Source organism: Puccinia triticina, chromosome 7A, assembly GCF_026914185.1.
Source record: "Puccinia triticina chromosome 7A, complete sequence".
NCBI lineage: Eukaryota > Fungi > Basidiomycota > Pucciniomycetes > Pucciniales > Pucciniaceae > Puccinia > Puccinia triticina.
This window is the reverse complement of record NC_070564.1, coordinates 4,359,948-4,377,647: the sequence shown is the minus strand read 5'-3', so window position 1 is coordinate 4,377,647 and position 17,700 is coordinate 4,359,948. Positions and strand designations below refer to the sequence as shown.

Below are 17,700 nucleotides of genomic sequence, written 5' to 3'. Positions count from 1 at the left end.
GGGAGCACTTGAATGAACAAATTGATTAGAATTCATCTTGCCGATGTAATGTACGTATTATTATTTTTTCTTCTTGCGGAGGGGTGAGGGGGGAGGATGAGTTTTTCTCGGGGTGTAGGGTGCTGAGTGGGATGGGTCTTGAGGATGAGATGGGTGATCGAGCAAGCAAGCAGTCAGAGGTCTTGAGAGGGGGTCGATGGATATTTGGGAGGCTATTAAGGCTTTCTTGAGCGCCGAGTTCGCGATCGGGAGGCGGTAGTGGGGAGTGGCCGTTCGAAGAGGTGTTCGAGCGAGCCGGGCAGAGTGGAAGCAAGCCGGGTGGTGCTGGCCGTGTTCAGGTGAGCTGGTCGATGGCCATGAGATGCGGTTCGGGTGCGCTGGCTGGCTGGTGGGGTCGTTGGCGATGGGAGTGGTTGGTGGCAGAAGAGGCGGGTGGGCTGCTCCCGCGGGGTCGGCTCCACCTTCCAAGCCCAGCCACGCCCGGCTCGATTCCCTCGAGACCCGCCGGGGGTTACACATCACTTTAAACTCCCCTTTCTGCCGATTAGGGCTGGGTTTCTGACAACCGAGCTGTCTGCCGCTTGCCTCATCACCCTCATCTCCAACTCACAGAACCACACACACCATGAAAATCTCTATCAAAACAGGTTGCCTCACCACCCGCATGCCATCTACCCTTATCCGGGCAGCTCAGCTGGTCTTGTTTCTCTGTACTTGTATGTAAAAACGCGCGGTGGGTCACCTCTGCGCTCCACGGCAAATACCATTGCCAGAACTTGGGGATATTTGCAGATAGCCAGGGCGAGCGGCCGCTCTCGCGCCCCGTCTGATGTTGATCTACTGCTCCTGTCCTGGGCTGCACAATGGAAGTCATGGTGTACATAGCCGGCCCAATAATCAAAGCCACACCCTGTTTCGAGCTGCTTTGTCCAACCACTTTTTGCCGGGACGGGCCAGGGCATGATGCATGTATGGATGGATGCACCACCCGGAAACTTCTGCTCCCGTTTTCCAGGAAATAGTCTCCAGCTGATTGGTCGCGAGCCTGACACGACTAACTTAACTAAGTCCCTCTCTATGTGGAGGGGGGACGCCGTCCCGCAGGGACCCTCCGATGCGCTCCCCCGAGGAGGGAAATTAGCTAAGTTAGCTGACACGAGCATTTCGGTCGGAGCCCGAAGCGCAGCCCCGTAAGGTCTCTGTTTCATCAAGGCAACCAGGGTGGAGCCACTCCCAAACCTTTCCGGCTGCTCACCCCGAGCTCTGCGCCCCCCGAGGGACCAAGGGGTTTTTTCCACATGTCCCGATAAGTCAAGGTGCATCATGTTGCAAGAGGGAATCAAGCCTGAGAATATTTTGATCACGGCATTCCAAATCTTAACTGCAACAACAGATGCTATCGGATCGGACCCTGAGTAGGATCCTTTTACATGAATTAAATACATTTTACAATTTCATTGCGGCGGAGGAGGGTTACACTGGGTAGAGCAGCAGTACAATACAGTATTTTCATGATGAGGGCTTTCGAAACCAGGACTCTCAGGTGTCGAGGATAATCCACATGGGGAAAAAGGAATGACGGACAAGAAGGTAGACGGAAGGCTGTACTTCATTCATGGATTGTGCAAAATGGGCACGACTCGAGTTTTAAGACGGAGCCAATTAAATTGGTCCAACACATGAGGAATATCATTCCAGTTGAATTAAACATCATTAAAGAGTAGGAGAATTTCATTTGGTAAGAGCTAAGAGTACAACAAGACTGTCCAATATGATAGTGTTCTTTTCTACAACAGTTAACTAGGGCGTTTATACTAGGCTTAGAAGGTTTCGAAGATCATTGAAGTATGAGACTAGCATAAATGAAATACCCTGGACATCCATTGCTATGCATAGCGAGGTGAAAGTTTTCTTTGCTACATTATCCAGATAAGGGCCTTTGAAACTAGGCTGATGAGGTGTCATGGATAATTAAGCAATGATACAAACATAAATGATATGAAGACTGCATTTTTTTTCATCAAAAACAAATAGGTGATAATGATTAGGTTTCCGTTGAGTCAATCCTATGAATGCAGATGAGGAGAGGAGAAAATGCATACCAGAAATTTGGAGGTTTGAAAGCATTCAAGCCGAGTCGTCATCGTCATCTCGGGTCATAGCTGCATCGAGTTGAATGTCCCGCAGCTCTGGTGGGAGATCTGGGAGCAAGATGAGAATAATTGGGCGGCGTCGAGGTGATGATGGAGGACGCCGGTGGCGAGGGCGAGGGTTTGGAGGGGGAGTGGCGTTGTTGAGAGGTGTGACCTGGTTGGGAGGCAATTGGGTGCGAGTGGTGTTTGCAGCTTGGGGGGAGGTTTGGGAGGTGTGGGAGGCGGTAGTAAGGCCGAGGGAGTTGTTGGCCAAGGCTACGTTGATATTGCCGTCCTTGAGCTCCACTGCTGGGCCAGCGGCAGGAGGGCCCATTGTGGCAAAAGCAAAGCTAGCGGGGCTCTGGAGAGAGGCGGGAGGAGGAGAAAAGCAATCAAGAGGAATGAGTATTGTGAATCGAGTCACTGAGAAGGAAGGGGAGCAGGGGCGATGGTGGTGTGGGCGTATATATATGAGTGTGTGTGTGAGGGGGGGGGGGGGGGGGGGGGGGGGGGATCGTAGGAATTTACTTACCTTTGCTAATTGCTGGCGGTGATGGTGAGGAAAGTGTCTAGGGAAGTATGAGGGAGGGAGGAGCGGCAAGCAGAGAAAGATGGCCTTTAAATATCCTAGAAGGAAGACACGCCACACGGCTGCTGCAACTGCTGAGCCGGGACCACAAAGGCAAGCAGCACACCGTGTATAGGATTGCAATCCTCAGCACGAATCCTCAGCACGATTTTTGCTGCTGAAGTGAATCGCGACGCGCCAGTTTCTTGTCGCTGAGCCAAACCCTATCTAACCGTGCTTCAACTACAGAGACTGAGGCAGTGCTTTTCTTAAAAACAAACGCGTTGTAAACCAGGAGTTGACGGATGGGTATTGTATTGAATGTCCCTGCTCGTAATGCTCAGCTTCGCCGCGGAAGTTACTCGTGGCTGTTCAGCTTCGATTCCTAATTTCCCCAGCAGAGCTTCACTTTTTGGTTCACCAATGAGGCACTGGATTTTGTATCCAGATTAGTTGATGATCTAGTTCTACAAAGTTTTGCTGCTGAATGCCCGATTGAGGTCCCTTCCTTGTATGCTCCCTGATGGCCTTTGCAGTGGAAATGAAGCTCCGGAGGCTTCCTGCGGTTGATCGAGCCAAGTCGTGCTTGCTTCTTAGCGACTTGATCATTGGAATGAATTTGAGAAGAAAACGCGTCTCGCTTCCAAAGAGGAATGAGAGTGCACTCTGTTTACTAGCCGGGCAAGGAAGATATGGTGAGACAATATTTTACTGATAGGTCTACATGTTCAAGCACTTGGATGGGCTTAGGAGCTAGAAGTTGCGCGATGTTTCACATTTGATAATTTTAAGAAGGGTGGCCATGTGCTCTAAAAACGGCACTGATCAAAGAGAATGTGGTATTTTTGAGAAATCACCAAGTATATGGAACTTATCTTGATACTAGTAATTAAAAAAGCTTTTTGATCTATACGTAATCGAAAGAATAGCGCAGCTTCACCAGGGAGCACGATTTGTGAGACGCGCCGTAGGATATGGATGATTAACCCGCTTATCTATCAAAGAAGATGCGGGCACTTGGGACTCCATACCCAGCATCTTTTCGGATCAGATGTACAACGGGTGGTTCCAAATGGAGGATGCCACATCTTAAGATCTGCGTTGTCGATATGCACGTTTACCAAATTCACGGCCAATTGGAAGCTCGTTTGAATTTTGCCAGATGCTATATTTTACAAACTGGGTACTCTTAAAACCTGACTGTGTGCTGTGACTGTGGCCCAATCCTAGCATTGACAAAATTCGGCATACGGAAATAACAAACTGATTAAATGTGTTCGGCGAAAAATCAGTACCTTCAATGGTTTGATCATGGCAGTCCTAAGTTCGACTTGGAAAGCTTAAGCTGCGCCTGATCACATTGGGCGCTAAGTGGGAACCATTTATAATCCATTTTAAAATGTATGCGCAAAAAAGAATGACAAAGAAGGAGGTAGACAAAAGGCTAGGTTTGTTGGTTTGTTAACTCATGGCTTGTGCGTAAGTGATATCACTCTTCGGAGTTAAAGTCAAGCAGATTGGTTCATGAGGAGGATCATCTCAATTGAATTATACATGATTAACGAGCGGGAGGAAGCCTAATTTGATGAGCTAGGGGTACAACAAGATTGTCCAAGAGTAAAGTGTTCTTTTCTACATTAACTATATGAGGGCCTTTGAAACTAGGCTTGTAAGGTGTCGAAGATGATTTGAATATTTCTACACTACCTATATGGGGGCCTTTGAAACTAGGCTTATAAGGTGTCGAAGATAATTAAGTAGGAGACTAGCACAAATAATGATAAGCCGGAAGCAAGCCTTTTTTATGGAAGATAAGATGAGATTGATTCAGTTTTCGTAGAAATAATTCTATGGATGTAGATAAGGAGAATAGAGAAGACATACCAGAAGTTTGAAAGGTTGAAAGCGTTCAAGTTGAGTCATCATCTTGGGTCAAGGCTGCATCGAGTTGGATGTCCCTGAGCTCTTGTGGAAGGTCTGCAGGGATCAAGATGATCATGGCGTTGCGGCGGCGGGATGGTGGCGGAGGACGAGGAAGAAAGGGAGGAGCGGAGAGAGGGGGGGTGGCGTTGTATAGAGATGAGAGACGAATGGGTGGCAGTGGGAAAATGGGAGGCAATTGAGGCGCGCTGGTGGTTGGAGCACGACGAGGAGGGGCAGTGGTGGTTGGAGCACGAGGAGATGTGGCAGTGGTAGGGGTTAGGCCGAGAGCCGTGTTGACCAAGGCCCCGTTAATCTCGATGTCGTTGAGCTCCAAGTCCCCATTGAGCTCGATGTAGTTGAGCTCCAAGTCCCCGTTAGTCTCGGTGTCCCTGTGCTCCGGTGGTGGGCGAGCGGGTCGACGAATGGCATTGCGTCGGGTAACGCTTGCAGCTGGCGGGGTGAGATGGGGCCCGGCGGCTGGGGAGGTTGGCAGTGGCGGGCTTCTGGGAAGGGCACCAACCACTGGCGGGGCGCTGTAGGGGTGGGGTGCCCTGGCCGCGTCTCGGCTGAAGTGATAACCAAAAAATAAACTTTAGATCAATCAATGATAGAGAGCGGATAGATTCGGTGGTGAGGAACAAAGGGAATAACTGTATGGTGAAACCATCACTGACTTGGCGTTGCCGGCCATTGAGCACTCGGCGAGGGCAAAGCGCAAGCAGCCGCTCTGGAGAAAGGGGGGAGGAGCCAATATTCATAGAGAAGAATTAGTAATGTGAATGAACTCGTTGAGAGGAAAAGGGAGCAGTGGTGGTGGTCGAGGTGGTGGTGGTGGGGGGGGGGGGGGAGAGGGGTCCACCAATTTACTTACACTTGCTTATTGCTGGTGGTATTGGGAGGAAAGTGTTTATGGTGGCATGAAGAGGGAGGAAGCGGGGTGCAGAGACCAAAAGGTGACCTTAAATATCTTAGATGCAACACGCGAGTCGCGCCTGCTGCAACTGCTGAACCGCGACAACAAAGGCGAGCAGCACATCGCGCGTAGCTTTGGAATGCTCAGCACGATCTTGTTACAGCCGTGAGTCGCGACGCGCAATTTTTTATCGTGCGGTGCTCAGCTGCTGAGCCAAACTCTATACATTACACTTCAGCAATAGAAACTGGGTCTCTCCTGAACAAAGGGTGTACCAGTTAATAGAACATGGGTTGGCCGTTGGATATCCTACTTGGTGTCTCTAATTGTACTACGTGATATACTTGCCGGGGTAGTGGGTTTGGACCGTTGCCGATGAAAGTTTTGTCTAGCCAAGCTCCAGGTACTCATTGTTCCAGGACCAGAGGCGAGCCAAATGATTTCGGCTCCAAAGTCACGCTGCCACTGGCTTGCAACAAAGAGTTTAGCTAATTAGGTTCCGGCTTGATTTCTCTCGGCGCAAAATTTTTACTCCGTTTGGCGCAGTGTTGAATGGCCGACATCTCGTCGTTCAGTGGTTAATTGATTGACCAAAGTGAACCTGCCTGTTCAAAGAAAACATCGCAATCCGCTTCTACCACTTCCTCAATCGATCGGGTCCCGAGAATCTCTCAAATTTGCTCTCCGCCTTGTACTATCCGCAAGGGAGAATTGAGCAATCTTCCAAAATATTTGAATTATTGAGGGCGGTATCTTTCTTACTGCAACAATGAGAGTCAAGCAGCTCACTTTACAATGCCTTGATAAACAAAGCTGTAGCAGCCGCTAAACAGCTTGTCAATTGATTTGAAGCCTAAATCAATAGGAAGTAGCTACCTGAAATCGAGTAGAGTCACACTTGACTTACTAGCCGCACAAGGGATAACCTGCTGGACAATATTCAACAGCACGGTCAACCTTTGCTACATTCGCAACAATAGAGATGCAGAAGTGCGTTTTTTGTTGCATACACAAGTTGGGTGCTGGTACAAGATTCATCAAGTTTCGACGGCGGTAACCTTTGGTTACCCGTCAGTTTCAAGAGTAGAAAACGCGATGTGATCTTTCAATAGGAATCTAATCCAGCAATGCCGTAGCAATTGTCGAAACTCTTTCCAATTTATGATACACGAAGCTGCAAGAATCCGTTGATAAGGTGGAGGTCTTTTCAGAGCTTTGCCCGCTTTGATACTGAATAAATAACGATCGGAGAGATGAGAGCGGCAGAGTGCCAACATCAAAACTAAGTTTGGATAAGCTTAAACCTAAAAATTTCGTGCAAGATACAATAAGTATCAGGACCCGAAGTACTAGGAGTGACATACAGGCGATTATCAACATTTCTAGTAGAAGGTCAACCCAAAAGCTTCAAGCTCCCATTTACCGGTTAGATTTAGACTCTTCTCGTCTGTATCGCAGGTGTGGGTCCTTATCCAGAGTTATCAAGAAAACGACAACCAAGTTAGCCACGGTTGATGTCCGAAAGATAGGACACCCATTCCTGCAAGAGAATATTTTGATCTGCCTTGTGAAATTGCTCGCGTTATACTGCCACGAAGATAGGGAAATTCAGGGATTCATTTTTCGAAATCATGATATTATTCGCGCGCTTTCAATTAGCATCAAGACGCTCTGGATAGGGAATCATGATCTGCATCCTTGATCTTCATCCAACCAGTTCGACGTGCACGTCAGCTTTTATACAAGCACTGGCCAGATATTCGCCAGTACAGCCAAGTCCAGCTGAAGTCGTTTTCACTAATACATGAACCCATAGGCGAGACGGAGGAGTGAAAGAGATGCAAGTTTGGCATGATACTTGCTGTCAGTGTGGGTAACGAAACCCCTCGAACGGAGGGGCCGGGGAACCCGCACGGATGGTCCAGTCCACTGGCACTTCCTAGGCGCCTATACGAGCCATGAATAATTCTCTGGCATTTAATTTTGTTCTTCACTTCCCACTGACCAAGGTAGGAGTGAACTGCGTCGTTTCTTTTTAGTTATCTAGGGTGGCCCGGAAGTTGTTCCTCAACTCCCCGAGTCACCCGGGTATGGGATAAGGGAAAGAGGCTCCTTCCTCTCTTTCTTTCTCCGCGCCCTTTTTTGACCCTCAAAGGGGGGCCTCACGACGCGTGATGGAAATCATGAGGAGTGCAAAGGTGATTCCATGCTTCTTTAGTACATAGGTAGCGTGGCACAACTGCCAACTGGTTGTTCCCTGATCGACTAGGTTCTAGCGCTCGACTGCTGCGACCTCAGTTGCGGAACGCAGCACCCCCTCATGGGGGGCACTGCTCTGTTGTCGTGTGAGTAATGGATAGGATGATAGTATTGCTGTAGTGCCCGGTCGGAGGGGAACTACCTTCTCCGGGCTGAGCCGCAGCCCAGTAGGCTCGACCATCCTCGCCGGTGCTCTTTGCCGCGCCTTAGCGCGGGGTGTTGCCTTTCCCATGAGCGCTTTCTGGACTCAGTCTCAACCCACCTCCTGCTGCGCTCCCGGTAAGCGCACATTCCATAATGGATGACTTCTGGTTGGCATTTAGATCCAGAAGCGTTGCTTGCGCTTTGCCCGAGTCCAGGGCGCCATGGCCTTAAAAGCCAAGTCAGTGACAATTTTCTCAAGTAGTTATTACCTTTCACTCCAATATCTGCCAACATCCAATAAGCTCTTTCTCCTTAACCTGACACTCTCTTCCATGCTATTAGGCAAGACGAGGCCGGCAGGGTATCGAACCCCTGTGCGCCAGCACCGGCGCTCAAGGGTGCCGAAAAGACGGGAGATTTGGCCGAAAATGCTCTCGGCCTCAGCATCAACCCTATCTCGCCTCAGGATACGCCCAGTACGTATCCTCAGTTTCCTCGCAGCTCCGCCGCTTCTCCTAGCAACGGGGGAGGGGGGAGGGGGGGGGGAAGTAATTGTGGACAACGAGAGCGACGAGGTGGAGGCAGAGGGAGAGGCCCGTTGCTAGGAGAAGATATGGAACTGGGAGGCAGCTGAGGATACGCGGTGGATGTATCCTGAGGCGAGATAGGGTTGATGCTGAGGCCGAGAGCATTTTCGGCCAAATCTCCCGTCTTTTCGGCACCCTTGAGCGCCGGTGCTGGCGCACAGGGGTTCGATACCCTGCCGGCCTCGTCTTGCCTAATAGCATGGAAGAGAGTGTCAGGTTAAGGAGAAAGAGCTTATTGGATGTTGGCAGATATTGGAGTGAAAGGTAATAACTGGCCAAACCTCCGGTCTTTTCAGCACCCTTGAGCGCCGGTGGTGGCGCACAAGGGTTGGGTTACCTGCCGGCCTCGTCTTGTTTAATAGCATGGAAGAGAGTGCCAGGTTAACAAGAAAGAGTTGATCGGATTTTGGTGGAGATCGGAGTGAAAGTAATAACTAATTCGGAAAATTGACCCTGACTTGGCTTTCAAAGTTAATGGGTGAAGCGCAAGTGACGGTTCTGAATGAATGCGGGTTTTAAAGAAATGCGAGAGGATGATGTAGCCATTGAGAGGAAAGATTAGCGTGAATGAAGTTGTTGAAATGAAAGGAAACGGTAGCAGGGGTGCTCGTGTGTATGCGTATCTGGGGAGAAGGGGGGGCTCTAATAATGTACTTTCCCTTTCTTATTGCTGGTGTGGTGGGGACAAGTGTTTGAGGAGGTTATAAGATGAAGGAGGGAGCGGACGAAAAAGTGGCCTTTAAATATCAAAGATTGAAGTCACGAGTAATGACTGCTGCAACTTCTGATCCGAGCACACACTAGCGGCATACCTCGTGGACTAGAAGCTTCGAAACCTCAGTTCAATCTTGTTAGAGGAGTGAATCGTCAGGTTGAGGAGAAATGCCTGATTGGACCTGGGCGGAGATTTGAGTGAAAGGCAATAGATTGATGAAATTATCACTGGCTTGGTTTTCAGGGTTTTCAGCCTGCTATAGCTCCTCAGAGACTCCTAACCCAAGCATAATATAACAAAAGAATACATTGTTAGATATTTATATCAGAGATCTCCTTTTTACACACGCATATGTAATGGATATGGATAAATAATGATTGGGTTCGCTTCGCTTCGGGGGCTGGAGTACGACAGCCTACAGGGCGAACTTAGCTAAGTCCCTTGATCGGATTCGCGACAGCGCCTCCAAAGGAGGGACTTATGCCCTACCTCGCAAAACAGTAGGCAGCAGATGTCTGTTTTCAGCCTTTTTTGCTTGTCCCTCTGTAGAAGCTACGAAAAGACAGCTGGGGCCAAGTCAACTGCTCCAAGAGGTAGCCAAGAAGCATGACTCTCTGCTGGTAGTTTTCTTTTATCTGTAACACTTGAACTTGATTTTTTTTTAAAAATGTAAGAGCTGCTAAGCTTTGACAGGTGTCAGAAGTATGGCTTTGACCAAGGCCTGTTTGAACAATGCCCTCCCAAAACCCATGAACTACTTTTTTGTTTCATTTGGGATTCAAGAGAGTTTTTGGAGGGATCCAACCTCAGGAAGGTGCTGGTGCAAGTGCTGATGTAGGCGGACAAAACTGTTTACTCAGAATTTTGATAGCCTATAGGTGAGTCAAGATATAAAGAGTTGAAAACTTTGAAAGTTTTCCCCAGCCAAATGGGATTTCTGCTGCCTACTGTTTTGCAAGGTAGGGTGTAAGTCCCTCCTTCAGAGGGTTGCTTTGCAACAGCACTCCCGCGCCTCCAATCAAGGGACTTGGCTAATTTCAACGACGGGGGTACTCACAAGCCTGTGGAGGCAACAAGGGTGGGCAGGGGTGGGCTCTGGGGCTTGGTCACTTGGTAAGACCCAAACTAACCTGAGTCTAACCCATTGCCCTACCCCAAAGGATGTCTCCCGCACGCTCGGGAGACAGCCTTTGTGTTGAAGTATGCTTATATCCATTTCACTGTATGCTTCAACCATAACACTAGCAACTTGTATATAGCTTATACTAAGTTGCTCTAGGAGTTTCCTTCCTTTCCCTCAGTGAATCAGATCATATCCTTTTCTCACTCCTGAGTGTCACAAGACTTATGGTGTTCAAAGTTGGTTTGCATAATTTTATGCATGCATAAATCATAAAATCATAAAAATATTTTGGTGGTGAAATTTTGTATTACATAATCAGACAGTTGTATCCCATGCAAATAAGATTTTAAGATTTTATGATTTATGCATGCATGAAATTATGCAAACCAACTTTGAACACCATAACTGTTTAGTCTGTGAACTTCAGTGTTCATCCCATTGCTCCCTCAACACTTTGAGGGTGGGCTCCCCCAAAATATCAACATGCCAAAAATGCCAAAATTGAGCCCACCCTGCCAACCTCACGCAACTTCAAATTTGGATTTAGATCAAGTCATCATTCATGATGCCTTTCCCCTCTAATCACCCTCTCCAGCCTTTAAGTTAGGCTCAGGGTTAGGTCCTGGGTTAGGCTTGGGGGCCTGGGGGGATATGAAAAATCCCTATGTTGTTATATCAAGTCAATCAAAAGTTGTTTGGATTTTTCAAAGTTGATTGACTCTGGATGCCTGCCAAAATGCTGTTTGAGGCATTTTTGGCATGTTGATATTTTGGTGTAGCCCACCCTCAAAGGATGACTCCCAAGCGTGGCACAATAGTGTTAAGGCTTGCGGTTTAAAGCCTCACCCCTGTCTCTCAGAGTCAAAGCCAATTGATGTCTGCCTGCGATGTCTTTGGTCTTCCAGTTGCTGCTCCGGCCTTGCAGACACCTGCTTGTTCCAGGCTCACAATTGGCTCAGCCTTGTGTGTAAGCTCACTCTTAGTGTGAACTCATTTGTGATGCTGTCAGATTGTGTTTCCTGCTGGGCGTGTGGTGGGGTTGTGGTCAAGTGTTTGGCTTGGTCAAAGGTGAAGAAAATTAAGGAGCATTTGGAGCTTGGGCACACAACAATAAAAAGCCACTCTCTGTTCTTAAACACACCTCCAATGCCAAACCTCAAGGCTTTGAAGTTGGAAGAACAAGGGAGCTGCTGCAGAATGTGGCCCACAGTTGTGTTGGAAAATGTTGGGATTGCTGGCCAAGGGGTCAGCTTCAATTTTTTTTTGAAAATCATTCAAATATCCTTGGGTGGAGAGCCCCAAGGATGGCACTTGAATAGCATCCGAATGCCCTTCAAACAAAATTTGGTGGAGCTGGTTTCTCCACCAAAGGCCTTTCAAAGGGCATTTGAAGTTGAACTCCAAAGAGATGATCCAGACAAACCCGCTGGTTGGGCTGTTTTTTTCCGGATAAAGTCATACTTTCAAAATTCATCCAAAGTTTTTCCCAAAAATTGGGAAAAACTTTGCATGTCTTTTGAAAGCTACTCGAGCAAGGGCACTTCAAATCAATGATTTTTTGAATGTAACCGCTCAATTTGAAGGTCACTCAAAGGAAAACCTTAAAAGTGTGTCCAAGGTGTACACAAGTATCCCTCCTTTGGAGCTCGCTACGCTCCCCCAAGGAGGGACTTGCCTCTAAATGTGAAATTGACCCAAGCGTACCCTCCTTGGGGGAGCATAGCCTAATTTAACTAAGTCCCTCCCAAGGGAGGCCTTTGGCCTCCCTCTGGTCTGGGGGGGAATTGTGCCTTAAAGGTGATTTTGGCCTGAGATTTATGCCTAGAATCCTTGCCTTTTTTTGCTAAGGTCCCTGTATGGTGCTGTTTTTTTGTAATCACCCCATACATTTACACTAAGAATCATCAGAAGTGTGGCTATCTCCAGCCACCTTCTAGTGTATTTTTCTTCTTCCCAAACTTGAGATACAAGGAATGTAAACATAAAAAACCTCATACTGGCTAGGTTTGCAATCTGGATCCCTTGGGATTTGGAGTGAACAGCCAAAAATGCATGTTCCCACATGCATCCTGTGGCTTTTTGACATTCTCAGATCAGAGCAGTCCTGGATGCCTGTCAATTTTTTTTCCTTGAAGCAAGTGTATGGATTTGCACTAAAAATGCTGTTTTAACAATATCTGGGTTGGCATTTACCATCCACCATCTTTGATGGTTCATTGTGAGTGAGGCAGGAGGACTTATGATGATATTTGCATCAAAAATAATACAAGATGTTGATATTTAATATGATCCAAAAAAATTGTTGGAATCCTTGGAGGTGAAGGAGCTATGGGAACATTCATCAAAATTGGCTTTGCTCTCAGTCCTAAATCACCAATACCACATAAGTCCCTGCGGTGGAGGCGCTTTGTGCCTCCACCTCCAGACTTAGATAAGCTAGGAGTGTAGCAATCTCTGAAGGAGGGACTTGCCTCTAAAGTGAGACAAATGGCAGGGAGGATGCCACACTCCCCCATTTTCCCCAATGTCTCCCTATAGACTTGCAATTATCACTGTGCCTTTTGCACCATTGGAATCACTAATTTTCACCCATTTCAAATTCCTCTTTATCCCTCCCCTCTGGCAAGAAACATCCTGTAAATGTTTTTCTGTACTGGATTCCTGTAACAAATCTGCCACATTTTAGGCCAAAGATTTTAAGACGAAAAAACAGTCATAAAAGTGGGGCTTATCCCCCATGTGTTGGCCCCAACACACCCTTGAATTTACACTATGTGTCTTGGAATGTTAAGATGCCTGTGGTCTAGTATGCTTCTATCAAATCCTATGCTGTATGATGTCTGTGCTGGCTCTGATCCAACAAATCCACACTCTGGATGTTATCAAGAGAGAAAGTTTAAAAGTCCATCCGTGGTTTACTTCTTTATCTTACAATCACAAACTTGTGATTTTGTCTCTTTTCAATTTATAGAAGCAATTCCAGAAGATTTTGAAGACATCCTTGTTCTGATTGGTTGCAGATTGCAGTCAGTCACTACTTTGAAAACTGTATTGGATCATTCCACACCTTGAGGCGGTACCAAATCCCATATGCAAGGAGTGATCCCCATTTTTTGTTTTGTTTTGAGTTCTTCCCATGCTTCATATAAGTCTTCCACCGGTATTGTTGAGGGAAACATAGGTGACACAAGATCTAAGCGAGATGACAAGATGTCATGGAAATGGTCCAGCACATTGAGTCAAGGTATAATGATCATTCAGTGAGGGAAACAACTAGGCTATAAACATGCACAATATAGGCTGAGTTGTGGGTGTATAGATCAGAAGCATAATGAATAGTGAAATGCTAATACACTATCTCAACATGTATTTTACTCACCTTGTGTGCAAACAAAAAGTTTGTAAGCATTGGTATGGCAGGGATAGTTTGGATTCTGGAACTTTGGCCATCAGTACTTTTGTTATGGTTATAAGTATGGTAAACAAAAGGGTGGCCATGAGGTCTCTGTTGATTGAGCTTCAGAAACTCCCAAAGCTGTCCTCTCCTAAAACAAAAAAACCATGTGTAAACTATGTCTGCCAATCTGATCATCAGCTTCATTTTCACATTGTGTGCAGTGAAGTAAGTCTGTGCACAAAAGGAGAGATTTTAGTCAAAAAAAAAAAAGAACAAGAAAAACTAGAACTGACTAACAAGCTTTACAAGATTACAACAAGTGATGAAGGATGGTGTGATATACTAATAAATAATTAAATCATCCTAAACAAGATAACTTCATCTAACTACCTAAAAAAAGAGGGAGCAAAAGTGGCGGATGAAGGGGGATGGATTCTTTGTTTACACATGATGCGTATGTATTTGGTGGGACTTCAAAAGAGAAGAAGATTCAAGAAAGATACATTGTTTAGCAAAAAAACCCCTATCATGTCCCCTGCGACTCGGGTCAGTGAAAGTTGAGATCAGAAGAAACAACGAAAAGTCAACTGGTATACCAAGAGCAAGAGTGGAATAAGGGAAAAGTGAATTGATGATCAAGAGGATGACTGTGCTTCTTCTTCTTCTTCTTCCTCTTCGTCTTGTTCTCCTTGCTCTTCTTTTTCCTCTTCTTTCTCAGGTTGATTGGCTGCTGGCTGCTCCTCCTCCTTTTGTTTCTGCTTTCCAGTCTTCTTCCTCTTCTTCATCGCGAGCACGGTCTTTTTCTTTTTCCTAGCGGGAGGATTAGTGCTCGTAGCACTGGTGTCCTTCTGCGGAGCTTTCTTCTTCTTTGTCTTCGGATTGTCGGCGGCGGGATCCGTGGGAGACTGGTCGGGCTGAGAATGATGGCGGGCTTTGGAAGGGATGGTGGTGGATGTCGATGGATTGTTCAGTCCGGATTGCAGAATTGAATGTTCTGGGTCTATTTCGTCCGAATCAACCTCTGAGTCTGCATCGGTCACTCTTCTAGATTGAGAAAATGTTAATTTAGCCGTCCTCTCACTGATGTTTCGTATCGAGTAGACGTTTCCTGTTGCATGGTTTTTTTGGCGGTTGATAGCGAGAAATGAATGAAACAAGTTGTCAATTAAAACAATACGTCGATGTTTATTGAGTCCAACCCAATTGATTTAAGCTTGGTTTCTCGTGTAGAGAGAAAAGTCTACTCTCTCAACGAACCTGGAGGAACGCAAAATACGCCCTGAGGAGCCATAACAAATGTAGTTCGGTGTATATGTACCGACACCGCGCCTTCCAAAACCGTAAAAAACTTTTTTGTTTTTGAAGGAAAAGGAAATTAATATCAGTGACAGACGACAAAAAGAAGAGACTAGTTGAACGAGATGCACATAACAGTTGTCCTTGGATGGTTTGAGTGGTTTACCACCACCCGGGGGGATAAGCATCAATCCGCCGGCGGAAAAATCTGATTGCTTGAAGACTCTTTGAAACTGGAACGCGTTGGGCATTCCAGCTTGGTCATCTACGTTGATAGCGACCATTTTCTTCGTACATGCGACGACGCGTTCGACGTCTTTTTGCTTCGAGGCGCTGTAGACGATGGCATTAGGCAGGGTTTCGGAATCCCAGCTTTCCTCAGGCGGAAGATGATCACAGATGTCTCGGGGCGCCACGCTCTCTGATTTGATCTTCGTGGCCGCTCCACGTCGGGAGCGTCTTGCGGCGAAAGACTCTGGTGGCTCCGTCGGCACCCGGACCACGTCGACCATGCCTATGACTTTTTGGGTCCCATCCGGCGTCACACTTCGGCCGTAGACCACTCGTTCGCCTCTCCAGTGTGCTAGACGTGCAAAACGATGTCGCTCTCCTCGGCGGACTCCTGCTGGGGGAGGAGCTGGATCGCAATAAAAATGTCCGGTCAACCGTGGAATCGATGTTGAAACCAACATGAAAGAAGGATCACTCACGATTAGGGTTCCTTTTCCGCGGTTTCGGGGGCTCGGCCGGCTTGGCATTAGACGAATCCGCATGCCCACTCGGCCCAGCCGAGATATCCTGATCATCTTCCTCCTCAGCCTCGACGATATCCTCTAATCCGGCAGGATTGCCCATGTCGGGATCTTCTACTGATTCCTCTGGTGGAGGGGGTGGTGGATCGAATCCATCGCTAGCAACGGAGTCATCATCGTATTCGTTAGCCGGCATCCCTCCCGAGTTTTGCACGTCATCTTCTTCATCTTCTTGGTCTTCATCCTCTTGTACTGTCATCGGCTGTTCATCCTGCGACTTGTGACGCGAGGTTGAGTGAATTGGACCCTCAGGAACCACATCGAAGTCAATCAAGTCAGAGCCGTCAGGAGTTCGTATTGATTGGTCTATCGCGTCTGAGAGTCCCGACCGAGTTTTACGTTGATCAGGATGGATTTGATTTGAGGGTCCGGAGTCTGATTGCATGGAGTGTGATTCTTGATGATACAAGGCGCTGGCGTCTTTAGAGGTTTGAGCATTAAGGCGAAGACATAAATAGAAGGAATTTTTAATATATATACTTGGACTTGTATCTTTTGTTTAACGCAGAGACGGACCAGGTGTATCAAGACTCATGCTTTCCTCCAAGAATTCCTCGTCATCATCTCCATCGTCTACAAACGTGGCAACAGACAGTTTCCGGGCGTGGAGAGGTTGGTTAATAGATTTCCTTCGCATGCTCTTCCTCCTCTCTCTTGCGATTCCTTTGTTGGTTTGTTCAGTAGCTTTGATTAGATAGTTTTCGAAGTCTTCGAATCCATTTTCGTCCCGCACCGAATTCTTGGGTGGACTAATTCCCGTTTTCCTTTGAAATGAGAATCGAAGACGGCAACAGGAGTTGCAGTTGAGTGAATGGACTTGATTAGCCACAGCACTAAAACGAGAAAAGAACCCTACCTTCCGCGTTCGCCGATTTCGTGAAACATATCAGGACGATCGTTCCTGACTCGTTGGGGTATCTGCTCGTCATGTGGGCGCTTTTTCGAGGATTGGATGGGCGACACGCTCGGATCTTTCCTGGGAGAGTTAAAATAATCTGAGAAATTTTCGATTCCGTTCGACGTTCTTCTCACTTTGAGGGGGGGTGCTACTCCGGTTCGACTGTAGGAAGATGGTGATATGTGCGTGTTTATTAATTTTATGAGTTTTTTTTTTAGCCGTTCGCGGGGGAGAAATGAAAACGAGGCAGAACTTACCGTCCAGTGACCCCGGGATCGAACGAGCCGTGAAAAGCGTCTGAGTTTACGGGTCGAGCTCGGGGTGGCATTGTAGCAGGGTTGGGAGGCTGGTCTGAGAATGGGTGGTGTTGTGCTGGGCGTTGCTGAAGTGGGACGCGTCCAGGGGATCCGAGTCCGATGATCCGAGGAGCCTCATGCGGATCGGACCACACGCGGGCGCTACATAAAATTGGGGAGGAAAATTGCCCTCACAAGGAGTTCCCCTGGAGCCAAATTCCCTCACCCTTCAAAATAAGGCCTCTTTCCCCCCCTCAGCAGATATTTTTCCCCATTTGCCTAGGAATTTTTGGTCACAGTGGTTAGTTTAATTAGAGTTACAGTGGTAGTTTAATGGTAGTGGTAGTGTCAAGTTTGAGTCAGTAGTAGTAGTAGTAGTCAGGAGCTCTAGTAGTAATTAAATTGCCTTATCAAAAGATTGTTAAGGAATAGATTATTACCAACTTCATCAACAACAATTATAAGAATTAGTAGTAGTAGTAGTAGTAGTAGTAGTAGTAGTAGTAGTAGTAGTAGTAGTAGTAGTAGTAGTAGTAGTAGTAGTAGTAGTAGTAGTAGTAGTAGTAGTAGTAGTAGTGGTAGTAGTGGTAGTAGTAGTAGTAGTAGTAGTAGTAGTAGTAGTAGTAGTAGTAGTAGT

At 47.1% G+C, this 17,700-nt stretch overlaps 5 protein-coding genes across 5 annotated transcripts; 1 reads left to right on the top strand and 4 right to left on the bottom strand.

The window, feature by feature from the left end:
* Window positions 1–60: 60 nt before the first annotated feature.
* On the bottom strand, window positions 61–519 carry PtA15_7A486 (uncharacterized protein; the record flags this gene model as incomplete). Its single annotated transcript, XM_053171096.1, has 1 exon — window positions 61–519. The coding sequence occupies one exon, from the start codon at window positions 517–519 to the stop codon at window positions 61–63; it is 459 nt and encodes a 152-aa protein (XP_053022312.1).
* Window positions 520–2,127: 1,608 nt separating this feature from the next.
* PtA15_7A485 (uncharacterized protein) lies at window positions 2,128–2,466 on the bottom strand (the record flags this gene model as incomplete). Its single annotated transcript, XM_053171095.1, has 1 exon — window positions 2,128–2,466. The coding sequence occupies one exon, from the start codon at window positions 2,464–2,466 to the stop codon at window positions 2,128–2,130; it is 339 nt and encodes a 112-aa protein (XP_053022311.1).
* Window positions 2,467–4,609: 2,143 nt separating this feature from the next.
* Window positions 4,610–5,314, bottom strand: PtA15_7A484 (uncharacterized protein; the record flags this gene model as incomplete). Its single annotated transcript, XM_053171094.1, has 2 exons — window positions 4,610–5,189; window positions 5,298–5,314. The coding sequence occupies 2 exons, from the start codon at window positions 5,312–5,314 to the stop codon at window positions 4,610–4,612; spliced, it is 597 nt and encodes a 198-aa protein (XP_053022310.1).
* A 2,846-nt stretch (window positions 5,315–8,160) lies between these two features.
* PtA15_7A483 (uncharacterized protein) lies at window positions 8,161–9,350 on the top strand (the record flags this gene model as incomplete). The annotated part of the gene is made up of 3 exons (XM_053171093.1): window positions 8,161–8,177; window positions 8,282–8,415; window positions 9,331–9,350. The coding sequence occupies 3 exons, from the start codon at window positions 8,161–8,163 to the stop codon at window positions 9,348–9,350; spliced, it is 171 nt and encodes a 56-aa protein (XP_053022309.1).
* A 4,974-nt stretch (window positions 9,351–14,324) lies between these two features.
* PtA15_7A482 (uncharacterized protein) lies at window positions 14,325–17,095 on the bottom strand (the record flags this gene model as incomplete). The annotated part of the gene is made up of 8 exons (XM_053171092.1): window positions 14,325–14,348; window positions 14,556–14,869; window positions 15,019–15,109; window positions 15,189–15,694; window positions 15,768–16,289; window positions 16,386–16,633; window positions 16,726–16,929; window positions 17,025–17,095. 8 exons carry the CDS (start codon window positions 17,093–17,095, stop codon window positions 14,325–14,327), a joined length of 1,980 nt encoding a protein of 659 aa, XP_053022308.1.
* Between the last annotated feature and the right edge of the window lie 605 nt (window positions 17,096–17,700).